Source organism: Empidonax traillii, unplaced genomic scaffold (assembly GCF_003031625.1).
Source record: "Empidonax traillii isolate 1590-97213 ecotype Southwest subspecies unplaced genomic scaffold, ASM303162v1 scaffold11:size2795301, whole genome shotgun sequence".
In the NCBI taxonomy this organism is placed as follows: domain Eukaryota; kingdom Metazoa; phylum Chordata; class Aves; order Passeriformes; family Tyrannidae; genus Empidonax; species Empidonax traillii.
In genome coordinates this window covers 1,771,065-1,797,496 of record NW_020955204.1, presented here as the reverse complement: position 1 = coordinate 1,797,496, position 26,432 = coordinate 1,771,065, and the positions used below count along the sequence as shown (strand labels likewise).

Here is a 26,432-nt window from a genome sequence, read left to right as displayed (position 1 = left end):
TTGTATAAGGCAAGCTGTGCCTTTAGGGAGAAGGTAGTATCAGGGCTTTGCCAGTTCTCTGCACGCTACCAAACACCTGTTTACAAGGAGATTGACGTGAGACTGCCATATAGATAGAGGGAAGGGCTTCTGGGATGGGAGTAGGGGTGAGCAGTGAAGAATCCATTGTATATATGAGGACTAGAAGTGTTTGGCTTGTTTAATCCAGCAAAACAAAGGCTGAGAGGAGACATAAATGCTGTCTATAAATATATCAGAGGAGTAAACACCAGGGAGGGAGAACAGTGATTTAAACTAAAAGACAACATTGCCACAAGAGGAAATGGGTATAAATGGCCCATGAATAAATTTAGGCTGCAAATTAAGTTTCTAAGCAATAGACCAGTAAGATTTTTAGGTATCCAAGTAAGGATACTAGGACAAATAACCTAACTGTTTCTAACATTGGATTTGGTTACTTATATGAGAATTAAAAAATCTGCTTAGTTGGGGTAAGCTGTGGCTCCTCCTTTACCATGTCTGACACTGGAGGACTGAAAATTATTATCCTATAGTTTTATATTCATATATGGAGGAAGATCAGCCTAAAAAAAGCAGCACTCTCATATTCGGTATCTCCAGAGTCAGAGACATCGTATGTGTAGCTTATGTGCTTCACAATAATTTCTACTACTTAGTTCTTAATAATTAAAAAGAGGCTTAAAATAATTGGGGGCCTGCCCTCAAAATTATGAATTTAAGGTAAAATTTGTATTTAGCTAACCAGCTATGATAGGGTCCTAATTTATGAGAGCAGGCTGTTTTTTTCAAGGCCTAGGACTGCTTCTAAGTTTGAAAATGCTCAGATGCAGGTGTTAACAGCTCTAATGTCAAGACTCAAATTGTCATTTGTGCACAGTGAAAATTTCCCAGCCAACCTTAACTGCTGCTGATCTTTCACCACCCAAAGCCAGTGACAAGCCTGTTCTCAAGCAACATATATCCTCACCGCATCAGTGACTCTGGAAATTGAGAAGTGATCTCTGTGTGGTCTACCTTTCTGTTGTTTGATAGAGTGATTTTTTTTCTCCCTTACTCTGTAGCATTTAAACCAAAGCCTGTGTGTGTCAAAGCAGCAAACTTCTTTAAAAGTAGTTTGCAGTGAAGAAAATTCTGTTGTTTACTGCAAGTAACCACACTTGTGAACTCCGTTGACCAGAATAAAATATGTAAGGTTTTGATATATACCATATACTTCAGTGCGTGACAGAAGTATGGATTGAGGGGGATGTTTATGCCAACAGAAGATTTTTATCTACACAAACAACGTTCATATACTACAGACTCAGGGTTTTAACAGCTACAGACAGGTAATGTCCTACATTTCTTCCTTAAACCTCCTTGTTAACAAGTTCTTAACCAAGTGGGGTAGGGTAGGAATGAAGGACAGAAGCTTTTAAGCAGGTAGAGTGGAATAAAATTTCAAAGTCTTTCAAAAATTCCTATTCCCTAGCTTTCTAGCATGTGGGGCACTTGGGGGCTAAGTCACTGAGCCATGAATCTGCAGCCTTTTGCTGGCTGGATTTGCAAAACTGAAGGATTTTTACTTTGATTAACAGGATAATTAGTGCTGTATTGTAAGCATAAGCCTCACTGAGCTTTGTAAGTATTCATTTCTTTCCTTGACCTCAGAGACTCACCACAATCCTTAATGCTGTGCAGAGTAGACCTAGGGTGTCTATTTAAAGACCTCCTGTGCATTTAGCCAGTGCCTCTTTCCTGCCCTGCATTAAGCTCCCCTTTGGCGATGATGCAGTTTCATAGCTCCTGGATGTTTTTTTTTCCAGGTTGCTGTCAGTCAGCTTAAAAAATTCTCACTGAGGTCCTTAATGCAGTGAAGTCATGTGAGCCATGTGGGCCAGGGTCAGGAAGCTGTGAGCCTCTATGGCACCAGGGGACAGAGGAGAGGAGACTGGCAGCATTATAATGGGGTTGCTTGGATGCTGATTCCCCATGCTGACTCAATGCCAGTCTCATATCTTTGTCCTCCCATTCCCTCTGCTTCTCCTTTCACAGTGGAAATCAATCCCACCAAGTGAATCTTAACTTGCAATAAAGTCTTCATAGTTAAGTTGCTGACTCCAGAGAAAAACTGGAAATCCTCATCAGTCATTTTGCCTATACAATATCTCTCAGTAGGCAAATTTTCTGCTGGCAGGATTCACTGTGACTCTTGAATCTTTTTGCAAAGTGCCCATTTGGTAGCTCCAACCTATATACCGAGCTTGAGAGAATCCGGAGTCTCACATCAGGCATCTGTGCCCTTCTGAATTTACAAACTAAATTAGTTACTTCATAAGTAACAAATTGATCAGCTGTCATCCTTGAGCAGGAAAGATTGGGAGCAGTAGCTGTTGGACCCTGTTAGCTAAGCAAGCTTGGGCATGAACTGGGGGGTCTCCCAGAAAAGTAAACAGGTGGCACAACACAGCTTGTTTGGCCTAAATCAATCCACATTAAATTAACACTGATTCTGCTTTTGCAGTTCCTACATTATAATTAAACATGAACTTAAGATACTGAACCTAGAAGTCTGCAACCTGTGTTGAGATGTTAAAGTAGTGGACACCTTCTGAAGTTTGTCAGGATATGAGACATTTCATCCACGTGGTTACTGCCACGTGGTGCTGACTGCTCTTGAAAACTTACAGTGTTTTCCAAGACTAGGATGAACGTTTCTAGCTAGATTTTAGTATTTCCAGACCTACCAACTGCTTTTTCATTTCCCACTGTTTACAAATGGAAAGTTTGGTGTTCCAAAATCTATCAGCTTAATGAAAGTTTATTCCTAGGCAAGCTTCAGTTTTCTATGGACACCTTGACAGGTTGCGGGGCAGAGGAGGCAGGTAAAAGTAGAAGTGACTGGACACCAGTGTTGTCTGTGCTGGAGTTCATTTGCTTTTCTGGCATTCAAGACCAGCTGGACTGAATATCTAGAAGTGCTACTCCATACATTCCAGCTCTGTCTCGGTGCACTGGCTCCTGGGAAGCTCTGGTATGTAGAATCTGACCATCGTCAAGGCTTGCCATAAGAATAAATTTGTAAGCAGACCATTTTTGGCTCTTGCTGTAGTAGTCTATGAAAAGAGCCATTCTTTCTGTCTTTCCTCCACCTCCCTTTCAGAGACATGACCAATGTTTTCCACAAATGGAGAAGTTTACAGTTCTCCACACATCATAGCTCCTGCCAGAAATTTTGTTTCAGTTGCCACAGCAACAACTTAACAGATTTTTAAAGCCCCTGCCACTGACCATGCCTCTGCCCTGTTTGTTCTTCCTGTGCATTCCCCCAGCACCATTCAAAGCTGCAAAGACAGTGACTGAGAGCTCTAATAACCCAGCAATGGATCCAATTATGGCCGTTGGTGCTTCTGTTGAGAATACATGAATAAGTAAATCCATGTATAAGGATGAAAGAGTGTGTTTTTAAAGCTGCCTGAACAGGAGTTGTGGCCAGTTTGCTCTTGCCAGACCCTGGTGGAGGATGGCAGCTGAGGATTTGGCAGCCACTCAAGTCCCCTCCGGACCATGCCAGCCCACAGCTCCCTTGCTGATGGCCATTGATTTACAGGCATGGCCTCACACCACAAGCATTTGTCTGCGCTTGTTGCCATTGCACTTCAGATGCCTCTGTGAGGCAGCTGCATGGTGGTGTGTCTGCTGACAGAGCCTCTCTTTTGATGGCAGCCATGCACACAATAAATAGTACTCCATTTTCATTAGCAAGTGTCACTGTGTTCACATGGTTATGGGGTGTCTTGGGTTTGCATGGCTAGGTTTTGGTAGCAGGGGGGCTACAGGGGTGGCTTCTGTGAGAAGCTGCTAGAAGCTTCCCCTATGTCTGACAGATGCCAGCCGGCTCCAGGACAGACCTGCCACTGGCCAAGGCCGAGCCAATCAGGAATAGTGGGAACACCTCTGTGGTAACATATTTAAGAAGGAGAAAAAAGACAAAAGTTATTGCACACATGAAAATTGCAGCCAGAGAAGAGCAGGGTGAGAATGTCACACATGGTGACATGTATTTGTGGTGTTCTATCACCTAGCAGTTGATCAAACAGACAAAGGTGCCCTCTTTTGTTCCTGGTGGTTTCCCTCCTTGTTTGCTTTTTCCTGGCTGACGCATGGAGTGATCAGAGAATAAATGTCTTTTGGACAGTATATGGCAGATTTTGAAGAGTAGGGGTCTAAAGTGTTGGGTGTCCCAGTGCTGACTCCTCAGATGTCAAGAAGAGATATGGAGGGGCAGGTATCTGAGCAGGAGAGGTTGGCTGCAGAAGACCTTTCAGCACCTTTCCTTTTCCCATTCCATAGTCATGCTCCAAGATTCAGGCAGTGAGCTTACCACATCAAAAGTCATTTGTAGGCACCAATTCCTAATGTTACGTATAACGAGATGTGAATCCTTACACTTGTTTTAGCCATTCTTCCCCTTCCTGTGTCATTGTCCATTTGTTCCAGAGCCTTGGGCTTGCAACAGCTGCACTGCCTGGGTTTATTTTTCTGATGCTCTCAGGATGCCTCTGAATGAATGGGGACAAACTGGCTGCCAAAGACCGTGGTGGTAATTCCCGAAAGTCAGGCTTCCATACTTTAGGGAATAGGAGCTGGGGAATCTCTTGAGAAAATTATGTCCTATAAGATATTTAGCAGCCCCTGTGAGCATGAAGGTGATGGTCTCCCATTACATTCAGAAGACTAAGAGCTATGAAGAAGATTCAGCATTAGCTTTTTCTGGACTGAAACTACTGTTGTCTGATCAGTTGTTGAAGGGCTGCTTTACAGATGAGCCTGTGAGGAGTAGGCTGGAAAAGACCGACAAAATGTCTGTTATTGAAACCTGAGATTCATTTCTATGCACTACATACTGGTTCTCTATAGCCTTGCTTTCTGAAGTGAGGTCTCATTTTCCTATCCTACAGGGGTTTGCAGTATTAGCCTGCTCTTGTTAACTGCTGGAAATCTGAAATATTAGGGTAGGAATTACAGTTTGGAAGAGATCCCTTGGGGTGGTTTGACCTGGATGCCAGCTGCCCACCAAAGCCACTCTATCACTCCCCTCCTCAACTGGACAGGGGAGAGAAAACATAATGAAAGCTCATGAGATAAGGACAGGGAGAGATCACTCACCAATTACCATCACAGGCAAAACAAACTCAACTTGGAGAAATTATTGAATTTATTATAAAGCAAAACCAGGGTAGGATGATAAGAAGTAAAATGAATCTTAAAAACACCTTACTCTCAGCTCTCCCTCTTTCCCATCTTGCCTTAACTTTATTCCCAGTTCTCTACCTCCTCCCCGCTCAGTGGCACAGGGACATGGGAATGGGAGTTCCGGTCAGTTTGTCTCATGTAGTTTCTGCTGCTGCTTCCTCCTCAGGGCCGGAGGAGGACGAGTCCTTCCTGTGCTCCAGTATGGGGTTCCACCCAGAGGAGACAGTCCTCCACAAACTTCTTCAACGTTTAGTCCTTCCCATGGGTTGCAGTTCTTTATGAATTGCTCCAGTATGGATCCCTTTCCGTGGGTTGCAGTCCTTCAAGAACAGGCTCCAGTCTGGATCCACCGCGGGGTCACAGGTCCTACCAGCAAACCTGCTCCAGCATGGACTCCTCTATGCACAGGTCCTCAAGTCCTGCCAGGAGCCTTCTTCAACACAGGGTCACAACCTTCTTTAGGGCATCTGCTCCAATGTGGGCTCCTTCATGGACTGCATGAGGATCTCTGCTCCCCCATGGGCTCAGGGGCACAGCCTGCCTTATCACCATGGTCTTCACCATGGGCCACAGGGGAATTTCAGCTCTGGTGCCTGGAACACCTCCTGCCCCTCCTTTTGCACTGACCTTGGTGTTTGCAGAGTTCTTTCTCTTACATATTCTTGCTTCTCTCTTGTCTGGCTGCAAGTACTTCTCTGCAATAATTTTTTCCCCTTCTTAAATATGTTATCCCAGAGGTACTACCACCACTGTTGATGAGTTTGGCCTTGGCCAGTGGTGGATCCATCTTGGAGCCAGCTGGCATTGACTCTGTCAGACATGGGGGAAGCTTCTAGCAGCTTCTCTCAGAAGCCACCCCTGTAGCCTCCCTGTTACCAAAACCTTGTCATGCATACCCTGTACATCTCTGAAAGCAGTTTCTGGACAGTGAGCCCATTTTACATATAGATCTGCCCAAATGATCCAGATCCCAAGAAAAGTTTAAAGTACTCTGCAAAATAAGATATTTGATATCTCCCAGACATCAGGGAGTCTGAGAAGAGAGTTAAAGGAGTGCTTGTCTGCTCCCTGCTCAGCTAATACCTCCAGGTAAAAGGAGTGATTCTTTTCCCCCTCACCTAAGCTCACCTAGCAGTGTCACAGGAGAGTTCATTTCTGTTATGCATCATTAATCTGAGTTTCTAATAGCAGTAAAAGACTCTGAACTTGGTCGGCAGAGAAGTTAACAACCAGTTTGGCAGAGCCCTAACAGTTGATCATTTAGCCTTGGTTATTAACTGCAGGCAAGGACCAGTTTTCTGGGAGATAATTGGGGTCATAAACAATAGCTGTGTAATGGAGAGCGTGCCCTAGGAGAGGGACTAAACATACTCAGCTGCAAGAAACTTACTGCCTTTGGATGGCATCCAGGTGCTGCCATCAGCCAGCTAGAGTATGGACAGCCAGGTTGTTGCTTTAGGGGAAGAGAGGCCTTTATTGCTCAGCAGACAGCATCCATCTGCATGTAGGATGGCCCCAAGCTGGAAAGATGCTTGAATGTGGCCACAGGAGGCTTGATAAAACTTCTTAAACAGCAGTCTGGAAGGTGTGGATTTCCACTTTTAGTCTGTTTCAGAAACAGGACTCAGCATTTAGGAGTAGGAAGTTCTGCAGCCTGGGCTAGGGTTAGTGGCAATTGGATTTTCCAAGTTGAAGGTGTCTGAGGGAAATGCCCGTGCCCAGAACTGGTACAGGACAGGCCTCTGCTCCCCATTCCACTTGCAGAGGCTCCAGAGCACAACCACTCGTGGCTGGTCCCTCTTGGGCTGCTCTTGGTTGCCTTTTACCCCATGGGGAATGTGTGGAGATCCCCCCTGCAGCTTGGGCAGCGGAATAATGACACCTCCTTGTTGCTGATAGCACCCAGAAGGTGGTGGAATGTTTGGTTTGGACACAGCAAACTCTCTGTCTCCTTCAAGTGTTCCAGAGTTCATGTGAGACACAGGTGTCATCAGGTGGCCACTCTTTGGGCCAGTGCTCTTCCCAGTGCCCTGCCCTTCCCAGCCTTCTCCTCAGAGAGCACATAGGGAAGGGCTTCACCACAGCACCTGGTGGCAGGGCCTCAATCTGTGTCTCCTGCTTGATGAATTGAGGAGCAGCTGAATTGTCCTTGTGCTGGGGTCTTTGTTTGAGTTGCCTGGTTGTCACCGAGAAAGGCCAGATTTGCCTCCTGCCACATGCACAGGGGGTGCACAGTGCCCCTCTTCCTCTGGTGCACTGGGCAGGCCTGCCCACCCTGCTGCTCCTGCCAGCTGCTCACTGGGGCTGGGGGCTTCCAGCCCATCCAGCACCTCCTCTTTCTTGCAGGAAATTTGCAGAGGTTGCCTGGCTCCCCCCAGCCAACACCTGATGGGCCCAGCAGGCATAAAATCCTATGTGCAGAGGCTCCTAGGCTGTTTGGGCTCTGTGTTGTTGAAGAATTAAGATTTCTCTGCCTGGAATCCCTCAATATAGAGTTGTTTCTTGGTAGGGAAAAAGTCCAAAAAAAAAACCTGTAAGTGCTAGGAGGGTATTTAAATAGAAAGGGTGTTTTTTTTCTGTCCTTTGCAAAATAAAAGTCAGTTTCTGACTACTGAGCCCATTAAGAATGCCTGCTGGGGACAAAATGTGCACAGGAGTTCTTCAGGCCATGACAAGATGTTTTGTTTCAGAGGAGAGCTTGTTGGGACTAGAAAATAGCTTGATGGGATTTCTGATGTGGCGTCAACCTCTGATTAGATTCATGTCACTCCAGTTGTTCCCCGTATGCATCTGATTGGAAACAAAAAGAGGAAAATAAAGGTACAAATGAGTTTCTGTAATGTTTGCACTAGCCAAGCTAAAGTGTGGTATGTTGGGATCTGAAGTTTCTGAAATTTTATTCTGTTGAGAATGAGAGTAGCGTGTGCATGGATGAGGACCACAAGCTGAGCTGGGCACTCTGATGTAAAAGCTGAGAAGGTACCTGACATGCAGATCCTGTAGTTCTGCACTGTGGTATTTGGAAGCATCCTTGGATGGTCTCTCATTTTTAAAGGAATCCATTGTTCTGCCCTGTTGCTCCTCTTTGTGTACAGAACTGCAGAAGAAAAATTAAGGTGAATCAGTTGAGGATGGTAATTTCCCAATAGCAGAAGCATGGCAGCATTGCCAGGCTGGGCTGTGTTACAGGATCAAGACAGTAAATGTCTTAACTTGGGAGGCCTGAAAGGCTGCTGTGGGTGTACAGCTGAATTTTTTTCACAGAGTTCTTTGTTCTGACAGCCAAGTCTGGCTTTGCTTGGCTTTGATTCACAATAGGTAGATACCAGAGAAGGGCAGTGATCCCAGAGGGGTCTTGAGTTCTCTAGGCTTTCGGTCTTCCCCAGCACATCGCTATCCCATCAGGCATATGGGATTTCCAGCAGTTGTTAAAGGGAATGAGAGCAGAAGTATTAGCAATATTTCTGATACTGGTCTCACGTGAAAATCCCTGCTGTGAACTGAGTTCACCAGGCTGAAGGCATGTCTTTGAGTTAGGGAAGGTCTTACTGAAACTTCAGGTGGGAGGTTGTTTGACGTCCCATTTCCTTGTGCAACAGATAGAACTGCAGGATAGAAACTCCTCAGGAGAACTCGAACTGGAACAGGGAAGGAATCAGGCTCTCTGCCTTCATGCACTGTGATTCTGGTACTTTATGGTCAACTGGTTTTCTCCTGGCAGTGACAGAGGATACCCCAAACTAGAGCCAAGACTGGCACAGGAGAAAGCCAAGAGGTAACAGGGCCTTCTCCTTTTCAGATGACGTAGAGCCTATTTATCACTGTTTGGTGGTGGGGGAAAGCAAAGCCTATTTATCACTGTTTGGCGGTGGGGTGGCTTAGACAGACCTCCCATGAGAGGGTGAGAGTATAGGGCTGATTTGTGGCTAGGCCAAGGAGGTGGGCAGGAGTCTCTCTTATTCCAGATATTCCTCCAACTCAATGAAACACTAATCTCAAAGGGAGGCCTAGTTATCCTAGCATTTCTGAGAGCCAGACTAGACCCCGGCTCCATGGCAGTCCTGCCACAGGGTCAAAGGAGTCCACAATTTACCTGCAGCACCAGTGGCAGAGCCCTTCCTTAACCCCCGGAAGCCAAGTGTGCATAGGATCCCTGTTGTGCTGTATTGAAATCTGCCCCAGAAAGAGAAAGGACATGAATATAGAAGAAAACGAAAGGAACTGTCACACTTGCAGGTTTATGTTCTTAAGCAGCATCTCTTTGTCTGTGCAGCACAAAGGCAGAGGTTTGATGTCTCCTTGGGCAGTGTTAGCACTACCTCTAATTTATGCATTCGGGGCTGAGGTTTCCAGGTGATGGGCTCACTGGGAAAACAACAGGTAGGACTGGCTGGTTTGCTTTGAAGTGACAGAGGTGAGGGGACACGCAAGAGGTTTGAGTGCAGAGCTGGGGTGTGATTTTTGCAGCAGAATAGATCTAATTGTCTGAGACATGGATGGGTCAGAACAGGGAACATTCTTCCCTGTTCAGCCTGACTGTGGGGGAGGGATGCTCTGCCTGTTTGCTCCCAGAGGTAACATACTTGCCCACTCATGACTGCGGTGCTCTCCCCTTGACAGCTGAGACAGGGAATGAGTTCTTGAGACTATGCCATCAAACACCTACCACCAGCAGAATAACAAAGCTCTATTCTGCCCGTTCCTGGCATTCTGCAGTGTGAGCAGGCAAGCATACTCGTACCTCCCCAGTAAATCCCTAGCTCAGCTGTTTTGGTAGCACACAGCTTTTAGCTTAACTGCCTTCTTATCCTTTGGATAGGTAGAAAGACCCCTGGATAGTCTCTGGAATAAATGGGTCATTTCTCTGAGTGAAAAAATCTTCACTCACTGACCTTAGGTCAGTTAACATTTGTGCCTTTACTTTTTGAGCTGCTGTCCATGTTTTTCTTCAGTTCCTCCATGTGCCTTGAAGCAGAATAGGGAGCACATAATCAGAATAAATGGAGGATTTCTGGATTTCTCACTGGTGCCAGCCATTCTGCAAAAAAGCATCAGCATCCATTGCTCAGCTGCTCCAGGAGTGGGAAGAGGAAATGCCTGAACCTGGGTCCTTCCCTATTACCAAAGCAGGATACGCTCCCAACTTTACTAAAAGTGTTTTTAAACAAATTCTTGGATATCTCAGCTATAAAATGCTCAAGTGACAATTGTGTTTCCATAAGGTAGGGAGATTAAGCCTTTAATAATGAGATGGCAGAGTATACAAAATATTCATGACGGTTGATGAACAAGCAGAGGGGACTTTTGATATCTGATCTTGGCATCTTTGAGCACCTTCCTGTTAGTTAGACATGACTGTCTCACTCCCACGCTCCTTTCCAAACTGCTGCTGGGACCCAACTTCACACACCTTTATGATAAATTGTGAGTTAGCAATATTGTCATGGGAAGGACTTCTAGCCTCACTGGACAGAGGAGGCTTAACTGAGTCTGCCTTTGTTTAAAATCCACTGGTGGGGTAGCACTAGAGCATGGAAGAAAAGTAATTTCTTACATAAGCTTGGATTATGTTATTTACTCTCCATTGTTTGTAAGAGCCTCATAGAACCATGAAAATGACCTTTATTTCTCTATATATTTTGTCCTTTTTCACTTTACAAATATTGATTTTTTTTTTCATCCTGTGTCTTTATCAGAGCTGAATTAACAAGACTGTTTAACAAGATCCTCTGATTCATTTGGGGTCTTTTTGTGCCAGGTACTATCAGAAGCAGCTGAAAGCAGCTCAGTGAAGAATGTGCAACCACTGTTACAGAATTGACAGAGGAGGTGATGTGTCCTGACAAGAGCTGAGCTAACATGGTTTAAGGAGCAGGCTTAAGAAGATGGTCTCTTCAGCCTGGACACAAGTGCTAGGAAGGGTTTATTTGTAAGGAATGAAGTTTTCTGTTGGAAAGCTCTCCTCCTCATACCATTAAAGCTTGAGGCCACTGAAAATCATTGAGTCTGCTGGATTATTCCTGTTCCACCCACAGATCCCCAAATGAGATCAAGAGCCCATATTCACAGCAAGAGGTGATTCCTGTCCTTGTGATCCAAAATCTCAGTGTCATGGTAATGAGACTCCAAGAGGAAAAGGCGCCATTGGTGCGGCTTTATATGTTCTTTCTCTCCAGCTTTTAGGCAAGCCTCTTGACTGATTCAAGAGCTTGTAGGTGGAGCAGAGAGTGGAAATTAAAGGCAGGCAGGAGCATAAAGTTCGAACAAACTAAGTCTGATGGCCACTTTTGATGCTTTTAATACAAGTGCGAGGGAAGGTATAGCCAGCTGATAGCTGTCCCTTGCTGTTCATACTTGCCATAATGCACCATTGTGTTTTATAGCACAGGACTCAGAAGATGGCGAGGATAGAGAGGAAGCAGTTGCCGTGCACAGTTCTCTGAGGCAAGCTGAAATCTCTTGCCTTTTGGGGTCATCTCTCTACTCTGTCAGTGGCCTTGAGACATCTTGCAGGTTTTTTAGTGATCTGTCTGTCCAGTAGCAAAAGCCTTATCTTCTGTATCTATTCCATACTGAGAAAGAGAGATGTCACAATGGAGACAGAAGGGGTATGTCCAGATTTCTTTCTGAAGGGCCAATACCACTCGTAGTTTTGCTCTAGGTCTCTCCTGTGGGCTTATCTTTCTTACAACCTATATGCCTTGGTGAGAGATGATATTTGCTTCAGATGAGACAAGAATCTTCTTAAACCAGCTATTTTACAGGCCTATAAAAAGTGCAAGTTCTCATCCCTACGCACTTGTAATCTATATCAGAAGATGGCATGCTTTGGAGGACTTTATCCCAGCACGCACTTCTTTCTCTCCAAGATGAGAGCTTAAGAACACCAGTAGGAGCTGGGAAATTGTCTGTAAGAAGTACCATAAGGCCAACCAGTTAGTGCTTGTTAGTTTTCCCTCTGCGAAAGGTGGACTCCTGCCTTTCCCAGCTTGCTGGGCTCGGCATAGCTCCTACCTGGTGGCCCTCTCCACTGCAGGTCATGAAGGATACCCAGTGACAGTCTGGGCAGTCACACCACCCATGACTGAAACAGGCCAGGAACATGGAGAGGAAGCAGAGCTGTCAGCAGTAGCGCTGAGAACAGAGCTGGTTTTCCAGGCTCCTACCTCATCTACATCCTTTCTAGAAGACAGTGCTGCCTGTCCTGCAACTCATTTGCATTGCAGTTGGAGCGTTACCTCTGAGCTGTGCACCATCCCGGTCTTCAGCATCATTAGAGACCATGTCTGTGCCATCAGAGTAGCTGAAGTCCTGTAAGAATCAAAAGGGTCCCAGGATATCCAGGTTGAAGGAGTTTCCGGCTGTTCTTGACAAGCTGTTACAGCTGTATAAAAGAGATGTTTCCTTGTGCAGGATGGCAAAACAAAGGGACTTCTACTATTTTTCAAAAATAAGAAACCCATCTCAGGGCAGATCTTGGCTCTGGTATTGAAAGCACTTAGGAAGTGAGAGGACAAGTTGTGTTCCTCCTCCAAGTAATATCTCTTCCTGCAAAGTGAAACAGTTCAACAAAAAGAGGGAAAATAGCATTCTCTGCTGCTTGGGCCACTTTGTATGTGTGTGAGGCTGGGCAGTGTCCTTGGGCTGACTCAAGGCTGGTCAAATGCCTTGACCACTGGATTATAAGCTGCTCTGAGGCCATTCTCCCTGAATTCTCTTTTCAGTGGAAGCTTGAACAATACCACCATGTCTTTACAAACAACTTCTGTTTTGATGACACAAAGCTTCCCAACAAAGAGAGTCAGGAAGCTCCCGAATAACTAAGCCTCACACTTCCAGAGTAAGAGCATTGGCTGTTTCTCCCCCAAGGCTTAGCTGAGAAAAACAAGCCACTCCATATCACTGTTCGTTTACCCTCCTGAACCCTATCTCTCAGTGCTTCAAGGTAGATGCTTCAGCAGTTAATACTGCTCCTGGGCCATATGCAGGAAAAATTAAAGCTCATTGTGCCAGTGAAGAGCCCTGGGGTGAGCTGGGATATGGAGACAGCTGCCCCCATTTTTGCTGTGTGCAGCAGCTTCCCGAACAATCCTGTTGCAGGGAGAGGCGAGTATGTCTTGCTGATTGCAGAGCTAAAGTTTAAAACTCCAGGGCTAAACTCAATGTGGCATTTCTAGGCTTTTTGCTGGTGGCAGCCGTTGTGGTTTGCAGCATTCAGCGCCTGGGCAGAGCAGGGCTGGGGAGAGCCCAGCTGCTGAGTCTGGGAAGCCATTTCCAACAAGCTGCAACATGGGGGCTGATTGCAGGAGTGAAGCAAGAGTGTTTGAAGAACAAACGCTTTGTAGTGCTCCCTTTAACACTTGGCCTGTGACACTGCAGGATCTAGATCTCTTATCCTAAAATGACAGTAGTTCCTTCATCTCAGACATAAATGCCTGTTACAGATGTGCCCTGCAATGTTCAGCTAAGCCTCCTCCAGCGGCAGACAGGAGGCTTGGAAAAAGGCAGTGTTGGTTATTCTCTGGAGAAGGGTCCTGCTAGGTGGTGTACAGTGAGATTTTATTTGTGCCCAGCTGTCACCAATGGTCTCTGCCTGCTTCAGCTGCTTGTGCTAGAAGAGGAGCATATCACCCAAAAAGAAAGTTCCAGCTGCAGGATAAACTTGTGCAGCTCCACAATAGCAGGCTGGCATGTGTGGGGATGGGGCAAGCTTTTCTCTCGCCTTTGTTACTTGTCTGGAAACTGGAAACCTCTCCAGAGATAAATTGGAAGCTGTCATTGGTTTCTCTACTGAGAATGTCAACAGGAATCTATCAATGCCAGTCATGACAATACAAATACAATTTCCTCATTTAAAGCACTGCACCAACTGTACCTAATTAACCTTCATGACAGCACAGCAATACAAGGAAATAGGGATCATTAACTGCAGCTTTGCTTTACAAAAAGGGAAGAGAAGCATCAGTGCCAGCCCCATGCATTTCAAATTGAGGCAGGCTTGGAAGAGTCACAAGGTTAAAAATAACAATAATCCACCTGGGGTTCTCAGAGCATTAAGAGTGCACTTGAATCAAACTTTCAGGTTTTTTCTCCAAGAAACATCAGGATGGGAAACTTCTCTCCCATACATGCTTGTTTGTTACTCAACAACCAAGGCTTTTAGCAATTCACACACTCTCAATCACAGTGGTGCAGAGGCAATAAAGGTCAGAACGATTTACTCAGTGTTGCTTAAAAATGAGCTGGGCAAAGCTGGGACTAGACTGTGAGTAGCTGACCCTCCACCCCTTGCTTGTTCCTCCAGACCAAACATTTTTCTAGGTGGGGGAACCTGCATTTAATAGCTGCCAGAGGAGTAATTCAGGCTTGAACTAGTGACCTCACCCCTTCCTCTCACGTCTGCTGAGGGACAGACTGATGACATTGACTGTTTACATTTTGGTCTCTGAGCCAGCCCAGCTCCTTTGCCTGAGGCCCAGCAGGAATGGAAAGATGCAAACACAGTGCTGCTCCCTGACTTGACACAGTGCTGCTCCCTGACTTGGGGCTGTTTTTATAAATTAGTAGGAAGGAGCAACTTGTACAAGTCCTTAAAGGAAAGAGTTCACCCTGCCTGTCGTATCACCTGCTGGCAGGGGCTGAGAGGAAGAGTAATGCCCCTGCCATTTCTACTGGGCACCAGCACAGGCTCTCATTTTGTCTTTCCAAATGAATGCAGTGCCAAGCCCTGAGGAGTGGCATGGAAGCTTTGAAAGTCCTGTCTGTTATTACTGATCTCGCTTCTGCCCCGATTCATGGATGCTGTCAGGATCAAATGAGAAGACCTTGGTTTGTCTGGAGCCCCAGTGGGCAGGACCCCTGCTCTGGAGAAAAGCCAGTGGGGAGTGCAGAGGGCAGTGGCCAAGGAGGGAGAGCCTGTTGTGTGGGGTGCTGAACCCAACCCAGAGAGCTGGCTTTCACACAGGAGAGCTTTTATTCAGTTCTTTTCTCCTGCTTCTTCTATTCTAAGATGCCATAGAGTGAAGTGAAGCTGAAGGGACCCTTGAAAATGCCAGGTCATTGATGGAAAGGAAAAAGGGCTCTGCAGATTATGAAGAGCTTTCATGAGCAGCGTGGGCTGTGGCCAGCTCCAAGGAACAAAATTGTTCCCCTGCTCAGGCTGTGTGTCTATCTCTCTGATTATTTTGTGTATTTCATCTCTGTTGTCTGTCTCACTCTTAATCTGGGCTCCTCTGTGCCAACAAAATGCTTAGCTCACTCCATTGTCTGAGATACTAATTTGCACTGTAAATCTGATGCTTATCTTACATGACAGCTTACTGTGGGGGTTATTGCAATCCTGAAGACAAACTAACCAGGGATGGCTAGAAAGTTTTCAACACATCATCTGGAATATACAACAATTATGACCTATATTTCAATTGCTGCCAGGTTGGGATGTAGCCCCTTGTGTTGGGGGTCACCAGGAATTTCTCTTTCATTGTTAAATCTATTCAAACCTGAGCATGGGTTTTTGTAAGTATATTTGTTTGTTTGTGGGGGGTTTTTGGTGTGTTTGATTTTATGGTGCATCTTCTGTTTTGTGTTGGAGCTGTTAGAATGCATGTAGAAGAGCCTCCCAGCCTCCTAGGGCCAGATTCTTCATCCCTCCTCCCTCCTCTCTGTGGAGTTTTAAGGACGATGAGCGTGGTTACAGACCAGGTGCAGGCAGTGTGCAAACACTGGTGCTCCAGTGTACTTCAGCTTCATTGTCTCTGCCCAGCTTAATCAGAAAGAATCTTTGTCCTTGTCTGTCTTCATCAGTATTTCCTGATGCTTTCTCCAGTGTTTTAGCTCTTTGCTGGCAGGGTAACATCCCCCCTCAATCTCATCTGCAGTTGCCACCTTCTCTCTGGTCCCTGGGCTGTCCACCTGCAGGTATTTTTCACACTAGTGTTGTTCAGATAGCTGGGCGGCTCCGGGGGCATAATTCCTCCTACAGATGGGTTCCAGCCAGCCTCAAATGTAGTTGGGGAGAGTCAGGAAGACTATAGCTGCTTTGATACGGGTCTTGGTTCTGCACCTGAGCATGTAGGTGTTTAATGCCCAGAGCTTCTGCATTGCAGTCTTCTGGGACACAGCGTATCCTGCTTCCTTGAACAGAGGGACAGGAACAAAAGACCAACCATCCTTGGAGGATGGTGTTTGTTTGGAGGACCACTCCGGTTTTCACTTAGTCCTACTTTACAGCTGCATGGACTTCTGGATCCCTCGGTTCTTCCTGCCCTCAATCTGTGTACTGGATAAGCTCTGTGCAGCAGTTGGGGGCTGGCAACTGAACTGGAAATGGAGCCAATGGGTCTCAGTAACATTGAGGGAGAGGAGAGAAAAACAAACCTCAGAAACTGTTGAGGAATAGGTGAGCGATATGTTGTATACTGGGTAGAACTGTACACTAGAAACTCTGTACTGGCCCCTCCATTTTGCTCTCCAGATTATCAGATAGATGAGTACTTTAAAGCTTATTTCAAGTCATTCAGAGTTGGTGAACACTAGACTCCTCACAGGCACTATCCTGAGGCATGCCCAAGGGAGAGTTCTGTACAGACTGGAAGAAGCTCAAGAGAAAATGTATAAATCTGAGAAGAGACCAAACTGCAGAATTTTAGAAGAATCCAGGACAAAAATACCTAGGAAAGGATCATCACACCACCTGATTTAGGCTCATGCTTAGCCTATGTTAGGCTACAGTATGCTGCCTCTGAAGAAGCCCATTTCTCTTCCCTGGCTAGAAATCAAGTCAGAGGAATCTCATCACCTTACTTAAACTTCCACGTTAAGTGCCTGAAAGTTAGCAATTTGAATTTGAATTTGTTTCGTCTGAGGCCTGGAACATCCCCCTTTCTCACAGATACCCGGAGTGAGTAGCTGGCCTCCTATCTGTCCCAGTTCTTATAGCACAGGCAGTGGCTCTGATCCATTTGGCAAGGTCAGGTTGTCCCTTCAGCTGTGTGCATCCAGTACCCCAGGCAGCTGGTGCTTCCAAGGATAAAAATCCATGCCCTGCTGCTGCTGAGTGTTTTCTGTCAGACTTCTGCCTGGTTTGTTTAAAAAAAAAAAAAAGGAAAGAAAAAAGTGCTGTTTTCCAGCTGCACTTAGAGACCCTACTGTGTTGCGTGACATGCGGACAACAGGAAGATAGTCTCTGCTCCAAAGGATTCACAGAATAGCTCAGCAGAAGTACACTGAATAGCAGATGTGGTGAAGATACGGTGTGAGACAAGTTAGTAACACAAAGAGGAAGATGTTTGTTTACACTGACTAGGTCTGACATCTCTATCAACCACGGTGTGTAGTGTGTGAAGGCCCTGCAGCTTGATGAGATGCTGGGCCAGCCTCCTGGAACTCCCAAGGTCTTTGCTTGCTGGCAAAGGAAATCCATTGCCTATATCAGTGCTGGCTCTAATCTGTGTGGAAATGAAAGTGGGTGGAGACGTAAAGGGGTCTTTTCAGGTAGAGGTTTTTGCTTCTTGGAATATTATTAAGAATCAAGAAAAGAAACTGCTGCCAGGCTGGATAAACAGAGGAGTTCTCGGGGACAGGGGAGCTTTAGAGAAAGGTGTGGGGGAGAGCTAAGAGTGTGGGAAAGTAGAAGGGTTCAGATGTCAAAAGGAAGGCGCATTCAGACAGCAGCTTTTGGCTTCCTTGCATTAGCTGTATTAAGCTTGTCCACCTGCTGAGGTTAGCGGGGCATCCCTTCGCACAGTCCAGCCTGGGCGGGAGGCAGAACTCGGGTGCTGCAGCTAGGCTTTCTCCTTGTTTGGCCCCAGAGATGGATGCCAGGCCCATGGGATGGGTGTGCACAGGGCTGTGCAGTGCAAGCTGGCTCCTTCCTTGGAATGCTGGCAGAGCCTCTGCAGTTCTCTGCTCTGAGACAGTGGCTGGTTCTGCCACAGCCCCTGTCCTGGCCTCTCTGCAGAGGCATGGCTGCATCATGTTTTTATGCAGACTTGCAGAAAGTCCTTTTCATCCCTGTCATTTCCCCACTTCTAAGGAAATGGGGTGTGCATTTAGCAGAGGGCTAAACCCCTCCTGCTGCATCAGCACTGGGCAACCACTCTTCTGAGTAAGTAATGGGTTAGAAGGGCTGTTGCTGTTTCAGGGATCCTGTATTCCCAGCTGGTGTCTGCTTTTTTTCTGCTGGGATTGCTTTATTGTATTTTTGCAATTATTAGTAACTCATCTCGTGTACAGAACTGTCAGTGAATCAGAAGTCAGAGTATCCAAAATATCTCGCCCCACAAAAAGAGCAGCTCCTCCGTTGCTGCCTGCACACTGCATTAATAGCTGATGCAAAGGGAGAGGATTGTGTGGAGGCCAGCAGGAGAACTGTCAGTTTTGAATCCCATGAGTAGCAGTTCAGAGTCAACCCTTTCCCAAAAAGTGGTGAGCTGTGAACATTATGTCTGCAGTGTTGTGGGCAGGTGTGACAGCAGCTTGGGTGGGTATATCATACTGGCCTCGATCCAGCTGGCACAGGTAAACCAGCAGTGACACAGTGTAGTAACTCAAGCACTATCTTAACACTATTAAATACGTAGCTGAGATCTCTGGAGGGCTTGTACAACCCGAGGTGACATTTGTGTCACTGTATCTTTACTGCAGTTTACTATCTGTGCTCATGCAATTACAGTTCTCACAGATAGCTTTGTGCTGTGCCTCAGTCCCACATCTGACATGAGTGCAGACCTGCCTCCAGACAGATGCTTCTGAGGACCTGCAGGCCATGCAAACATCAGCTGTTGCTGTCTGCAGTTTGTGCCTCCTTGCTAGCATTAGTCTGTGGGATTTACTTTGCATTGTGGCACTGAGGCTTACAAGTTTGGGGCTGTAACTGACCTGACTTCTTGCCTTCTCTATCACATGGACAACTCTCCTCTCACTCATACCATGTCAGCATCCTTTCCTGCCATACTGTAGGCCTGGGATCACCTTGGTTCCTCCTTCAGGTACCAAGAGGTCTGAGGCTGCAAAGCAAGGCACCGTGCATACAGGAGCAAGTGCCATGCTTGACAAGCCTCATGGGCTGGAGGAGGCGCCTGATGTGAACACCTCTGACTTCCCCTTTCTCTCTCTCCCCACAGATGCCAGCAAGGACCACCCGCAGCAGCAGGCAGGAGTGATCTGGAGAGTGACAGGCGGCCTATTCAGTATCACCCGGGGAGCTGTGGGGGCCACACTGGGAGGAGTTGCCTGGGTGGGCAGCAAGAGTCTGGAGCTCACCAAAACAGCTGTGACCAGCGTCCCCGCTGCTGGCGTCGGACTGGTGAAGGGCAGCGTCTCGGCAGTGACCGGCGGCGTCGGAGCTGTGGGCAGTGCGGTCGCCAGCAAAGTCCCTTTCACTGCAAAGAAGAAGGACAAGGCTGACTAATTCCTGTCACAGCTCCCTTCCAAAAGGTCAACCTGCCCATACTCTTCCCCTACACAACACCTCTTTGAGTTGGAACCAGCCGCTTCAGGGAGGGTCAAGCACCCGAGCAGACTCCAGCTGCAGCCTGCTCAGCACCGCCTGCCTAGCTCAGAGAGCCACTGTCAATGCCTTTCACTCCCATCACCTACCAGGAACCGTCTTTACTGCAATGGCTTTAAAGGCGCAGTTGTCTCTGTCTTGTAGTTTCCTTCCTCCTTTCTTGCTCATGCAAGCATGGAGGGGTGGGAGAGGATGTCAGGCTCCATCTTCCTGGAGGTGGGGGGAGTAACAGGGGAGGGGGAGAAACTATGTCTGGCTTGAAGTGTGGGTTGTATAGTAAAATTCAACTTCAGCTGGGAAGAATGCCTCTGAAACATCCCCTCCCTTTGCTCTGGGAGGTGTGTTTGGGAGGTGTGCCTGACAGAGAACTGTAGAAGGAAAAGTTCCATTGACACAAAGGAGACATACTGTGAAAAGAGGGAAGCCTCCCTCCTGCCCTGCACCTCTTTCCTTTTCTTTGCAGGGCCCATCCCACAAGCTCCTTCCAATCACTTACTCTTTGGCTGAATTGTACCCTTCAGAGAAGGAACCCTCAAGGTCAGCAGAGCAGCTCCAGGGATGATGCCACACTGCAGTATGGTACGTCCCAGGCCATCAACTTCTGCACAGATTTTCTTAATGAGAGGGAGGAGGATGAGAGCTACTGTAAGTTCCCATTTTGAGGAAAGAGCTGACAGTGGCACTTGCCAGGCCTCTGTGCTATTGCAGCACAGGTAGTGATGCTCTACAAAGAGGCCCTTTTGTTTGATCCTTGCAGTCCTTGCAGTATCCCTGGCTGCAACAGGGGCATTTTGTCTCTTGGCCACACTCACACTCCACAGACATCAGTAGCAAGCAACCAGGAGCAAGCGTGTTCCCAAATGCCACCCAAATTCTGCTGCAGGGAAGGAGGGGAGTCCAAGAGCATTTCTCACAACTCAGCACCCCAGGAGCGGTGGCCTGGGTGTGAGTGGGCTGCACTGTGTTGGAGAACACTTCCCACGTGGCTGAGTGTGCTCCAACAGCAGCCAGCCTGCATGGGGCACCAGCAACTCCTCCTCTGCACGCTGCTCCTGGGGCCCTCTAAATGACTGTGTTGCACTAAATAGCCCACTCATACTCGTAGTGCCGCAGAAACCCAGACACCTGCATCCATCTGGGAGTCAGAGCCATCCCCAGCCTGGCCCATGACACTCAAGGGGCCACGTGGCATCGCGCACACACACACACACACACACACACACACACACATAAACGTGCACTCGCTCTCTCCAAGGTCCCCTGTAATGCTTGGGATGAAGAAAGGCACAGCCTCCACCATTAACTCTGCTGCTCCTGGCTTTGGCAGATGATTTGCCGAGGTCCATAGGTGTTGGATGCATAGGCAAGTGAAGCAGTGCTTGTGCTGTATTTTATTAATATGCATCTGTATTAGCGTGTGCGTACGTATTAGTCCACAGGTATGTCTTCAGCCAGGTAAACAAAACTGTGCCACTGCTGTGGAGGAGTTTACAGAGTCATCTTCGGCACTTCCAGGATATAGTTTTTATATAGGGTCCCGGTCAAAATAAAAATCATGTTTTAGAGGATGTTTTGCCCTCTGTTGCCCAAGAGTGTAGTTTTTTGAAAACCAAAGGAGTGTGAAAAATCCCATTTCTCCCATCTGTGTTGTTTGTTTTCTTTCTTCTCTATCTTTTGGACACTGAAGCCAACTTTCTCGATCTTTATTTCCCCTTGGAGGTCGTCACACTTCCTGGCTGCTCTCTTGTGCTTAGGACTTAGATATCAGGGAATATTTAAGTACGGCACACATACCCACCCCTGCAAGAGTTTCTGCTGGATGTTCTTGGGCTCGTGACGCAGTTTTCATTCTGACCTTTATTAAATCCACATTTTAGGACGTGTGCTAGTCATGCTGGTGTTAGCCTCTCTCCATACCCTTTGCTAGGTAGTCCCTGCTGTTTGCAGCAAGAAGCTGCTGATCTCCACAGTGTGTTACTCTTGATAGCATGAGAGAGGTTTAACCTATATCTTTGTTTCTGAAGGGGAAACAGCATTTGGTATGTGTGTGCATTTCCTCACTTTGTCACTTTTGTTCTGGTGAAGGCCAGGTTGACCCGGACATGTCGGTTTTGTCTCTGAAGGCAGAGGCTTCACAGAAAGATCAGTCCTTGATGTGTGCCTGTACTTTGTTGGGATGCTCGTGGCAGTTGCCAAGGCCAGAAGAAGTCTTGTCTGTTCTCCCTTTGTCTCAAAAGCTCTGCAAAGCAGGAAGACAGTTTGCACTGAATGGATCTCTGCTCACTGCTCTCCCTGAGCACATCTCATCTCTTATTCCAGATCACAAAGTGCTCCTGAAGTGAGCTTTAGCCCCAAAGCTAAAAGCTGCTTGTGCGCAACTAGCTGTGCTGTCACTAACTCTCTTAGATAGTTTCTGACCAATTGGGACACAAGACAGTCATCTTCCTAAATGCCTCTCCCAGGTCTTGGACAGGAGGAGATAGTATCTAAAGAGCTTCACCAGCCATTCCGGGCAGGTGATGGGAAATTCATCATGCTTTTGGCATGCCAGTGTCTCACATAGGCTCTTGCTGGGGGAGGCAGTACTTCCTTCCCAATCTGTTGTCTGCAGGCACTATGTGTGCAGAGCAGGCACGGCAAATGGGATAAAGGTGCATTAAGGAAGGGCACAGGGGTCCTGAGGATTTCCCATCTTTTTATTTCTTCTCCTCTGTGCACCCTTGCAGTAAATGGAGTAAAGCTTACCATTTGTCTGGAACTTCCGTTTCCTTGCAGGATGGCCCGGAGAAGGGGAGATGAGCTTGAGAGGGGAACTGACGGCTTAAATTGCTGTTCTTACAGCTAACAGAACTCATGGACCATAAATAGTGAAAGAGATCAAATTAGCAGGCAGGGGTAGGTGGAAGATTAAATCTACTCCAAAACCAAGGTCTCGCACTGCTTAACAGGCATGCAAGACTATGTAACTCTGAGGATTACCAGGATTCAAAAGCTTCTGGGAAGTCTGTTAGCATGCTAGGCCTGCTTGGTTCATCATGGCAACTTAGCCTCAGCCTGCTTTTCTGGGCACTCTCAGTGCCCAGACTGACAAGGGTCAGTCTTCCCAGTCTAAGAGCAGATATGCCTCCTGACAGCTTTGGTTGCAGTTCAGTGAGATCTGGATTGGAAGGGGAAGCTCTTGGTTTCTGTTGAATGTCCCATCTTTCCTCCTCCCCCACAACAGAGACTCCAGCCACCTGGGCCACCAGTGCAGCCCTTCTCCCACCACCCCTTTGAGGTAAAAAGGGCAAGAACTGTGTTGTATGTAAATCCCATGGATACTAGGTGGGGGGGGCTTGGTACAAAATAGGAGGGGGCAGCATTGAGGTAGAGGGAAAGATTGACAGGATTTAATACACAGAAGATGAGGAGGGAGGGGTGACAGGAGGAGCTGACGAGAAGGGGAGCAAGAAAAGGGGGAGTGTGGAAGAAATTCATTGCTTAGCACGGCTTTGAATCAGAGGATGAACACAATGGAATTTGTCCTAGGGAAGAGTGCAGAAGGGGAAGTGGATGAATGTGGGTTTTGGTCTGTGGCAGTGGTCCATGCCTGGCTTGTGCCCTGCTTCCATAGTAATGATTTCTAGGAATTTCCATTTAGATAGAACAATGTATTCAATGAATGGTCAAGGCGTCAGATCAGCTCCTTTCTTATCAGATCCTTCCCAGATCTCCCCCAGACTTTTGTCTTGATCTCCCCATGATGGGGCTGGGTCTCCACAGCCCTATGTTCCACCATGGCTGGATGCTCCACATGGCCAAGGAACATGTCCCATCTTAAAAGAGACCTAGTCACATCCTGTTCTCCCTTTTCCCTTTCCTTAATCTCATTATCCTTCACTTTCTTTTTATCCCTCCCTTAGCTTTCTGTCTTGCCTCTGGATTAGAGCTCCCCAAAGCTTTTGCTGAGACCTTCGTTAAACATCCAGTCACATTGTCTGGGAGGGCAGAGGATGACTCTGCTCCCGCAGCTCCCCTGGCTGGGAGAGAAGTGCATGTCATCCACCCCTCTTTGTCCCCTTGTGTTTTGTGTGTGGAAGATCTTAACCTATTTCTTTTCCTCTGGGTTCTCTCGTTGGCTCTTGTCCCCGTGGGTGGGTCATTTCCGTGTCTCCGTTGCAAAGTCATCCTTGTAAAAACAACAGCATGAGTGGGAATATGGAGAAGGCTAGAAAGAGCCTTAATGCTGCTGGGACAGATGCCAGGGCCCAACTCTGCTTCTCTAGTAGCTGAGGAGCCCTTTGGCAACCCAAAACCATCACTGCAGCCACGCAGTCCCATGCACAGTGCTGGGCTCCAGAGAACACTTTTGTTCTTTATCATTTCATTGTCTGTAATTGGTTTCCTACTGAATTTGTTTGCTTGGTTTGTTTTGCAGTGTGTTTCTGGGAATATTCTGCATCTCTGTATTTTAATTACAGTAAAATTTGAGGATAAAAACCTTGATTACACCGGCTCTTGTTTCCAGTGGGGGAACATGAGGAGAGGAAGCACAGCTGAAGAAAGATGTTAGAGATTCCTTGGGAAATTAGATCTCTCCCCTAAGGGCTCTACATGAGGCACCAAGCAAGGCTGAACCTCCATCCCTGCTTTAACTAGGACACAGCTTTCAACTGCAGTTCAAAAGCCATTTTGCTGCAGGCACCTTTTCTGATTGGAATGGTAAGAACAGTTTGGATAAGACTTCTAAACTCAATTTCTTGTGTTGGTTTAGAGACCAGTTCATAAGAGGGCATTTGGGCTGGAGATTGCTGACCTAGCCCTGAAAGTGGGGTCTCAACAGCCAAGATAGGAAATTTTGCCTCTATAGCCGGTCCTTCAGGCAGGTTTGCATTGCCATTTTTCCCAGCTGAGGAAGCAAATTCTCCTCGCAGCAGCCTGCTCTTTCTGCAGGGGAAGGCAGTTTGATATCCCTCCCCAGAGCTGCTGGGAACTCCCGTGGGGCAGCCAGGCCCTTGGCATTGCTTGCTGGCTGGCAGGCCGTGCAGGTGCTGGGGGGCACAGCTGGCTACCCCAGCCACCTCACCTGCTCCACGGGCACTTAACCCAGGGCAGAGCCACCCAGCGCTCCTGGGAATGCACAGCCCTCCTGCAGGGAGGATTGCAGCCCAGCGGCTGGGCAGTGCTGGATGGTGCACAAGACCCTTTTACTGGGTCGAGGCCAGGAGCCAACAGCTCAGCATTTGTTAAGTGCTGACAAAAGGATTAATTTAGTAACTAATAACAGGGCAATCAAACCATTTATTTGGTTGGCGTTTTGCTGCCAGCTGCCTGGTAAGAGCAGCACGCCAATGGGGTTGGCTGCAGCCACCTCTGCCACCTGCCCTGTTCCTCCATCCTCACTTGCAGACACAGTGTGGCTTGGGAGGCACTGAGCCAGTGGCAGGAGCAGGTTTGGCAGACCATACCTGGGGATATGGTCTCTCCCAGAGGCTGCCCCTATGCCCACTGTGGGGAGGCAGATGACGGAAGTGCCCATCCCACAGCACGTGCCCATCCCGCCACCGTTCCTTCTCACAGAGCTGGAGCCAGCTGTGTTGCCTTTTGGACAGCACAAGTGAATTACACGTGAGCCCTGAGGAGAAGCCATCAGGTGCATCACAGCTGCTCACCTTCCCTGCAGCCCAGCTGGATCAGGTTTGCCATGTTAAGCCAGGTTGCAAAACGCCACTAACAAACTGCCCCTCTAGAGGTCTTTTAAGGGGCAAAAAGGTGCTGCAAAATCACCTGTAGTTAGAGCTTTGATCTGTCAGCAGGTGTGCAGGCAGAGTGTCCAGCTTCCTGCGTGCAACTGCAGCACCCAGTCTCACCTTCTCCCAAGTAAGAGAGGGCTGGGACAGCAGACCTCGGAGGAGACTTTTGGAGAGAACTACCCAGGGGTGGGCTCAAACACCCCTGGGCCAGGAGTGGGTCCAGTGCTGGGAATGTGCAGATGTGGGTAGATGTGACAAGCTATGGTCTCATCTCTCTGTGGGTCCCTGCCCTGCCTGGTTCTAGGAGCAACAACCAGGAAACTGCTGGGGCATTGCTGTCCTCTGTGCCCTGGCCCTGGTGGCTTCCCATCTGCAGCTGCTCAAGGTCTGTCTCAAGGGCTGGGTTGTTTGGCAGACTCTCCCAGCTGGGTCAGAGGAGCTGGCCTGTTGTTCCAGCAGGCAGGGATCAAGCAGACCAGCAGTGTCTTGTATCAGGTTCTCATTGCTCCTGGCCTGCATGTCGGGCTCCCTGGTTCAGCAGACCTGCTCAGACCACGGGCCCGGGTGTCTTGCATGCAGGGCCCTGCCTCTGCAGGCAGCAGGCAGCTCATGGAGGAATACTTATCATCGTGTTCATTCATATTCATTCTGGCAGTTTCATGACCTGCACTGGAGCATTTTTCCCTTGTCCTCCGGGGCAGGGAATGCCGACACTGGCATCAGCAGTGTCAGACAGGGTGAGGGGACAGCCTCATGAGGCTCGGTTCACTGTGCTCGTGCCATTAGCACTCTGGGGCTAAACAAGTCCCATGCCCCCATGCAGGCCAACAAGGTTTCAGGTCAACAAATAACCACAGGTTCCTGCTTTGGCTTAAGTGCTTGCTTTTTGACACACTACAGATGCACACATGCTCATGCCCAAGGAAGTGGCTGCA

The 26,432-nt window shown here is 47.6% G+C and overlaps 1 protein-coding gene across 2 annotated transcripts in view; it reads left to right on the top strand.

Annotated features, from left to right (window-relative positions):
• Window positions 1-24,250, top strand: part of LOC114059275 (transmembrane protein 263-like) — a 206,872-nt gene extending 182,622 nt beyond the window's left edge. For both annotated transcript variants that reach the window (XM_027887524.1, XM_027887534.1), the window contains exon 3: window positions 19,380-24,250. In XM_027887524.1, coding sequence (XP_027743325.1) covers window positions 19,380-19,666 — 287 coding nt within the window. In that variant the 3' untranslated portion in view covers window positions 19,667-24,250. The remainder of the gene's footprint in view (window positions 1-19,379) is intronic.
• Window positions 24,251-26,432: the final 2,182 nt, after the last annotated feature.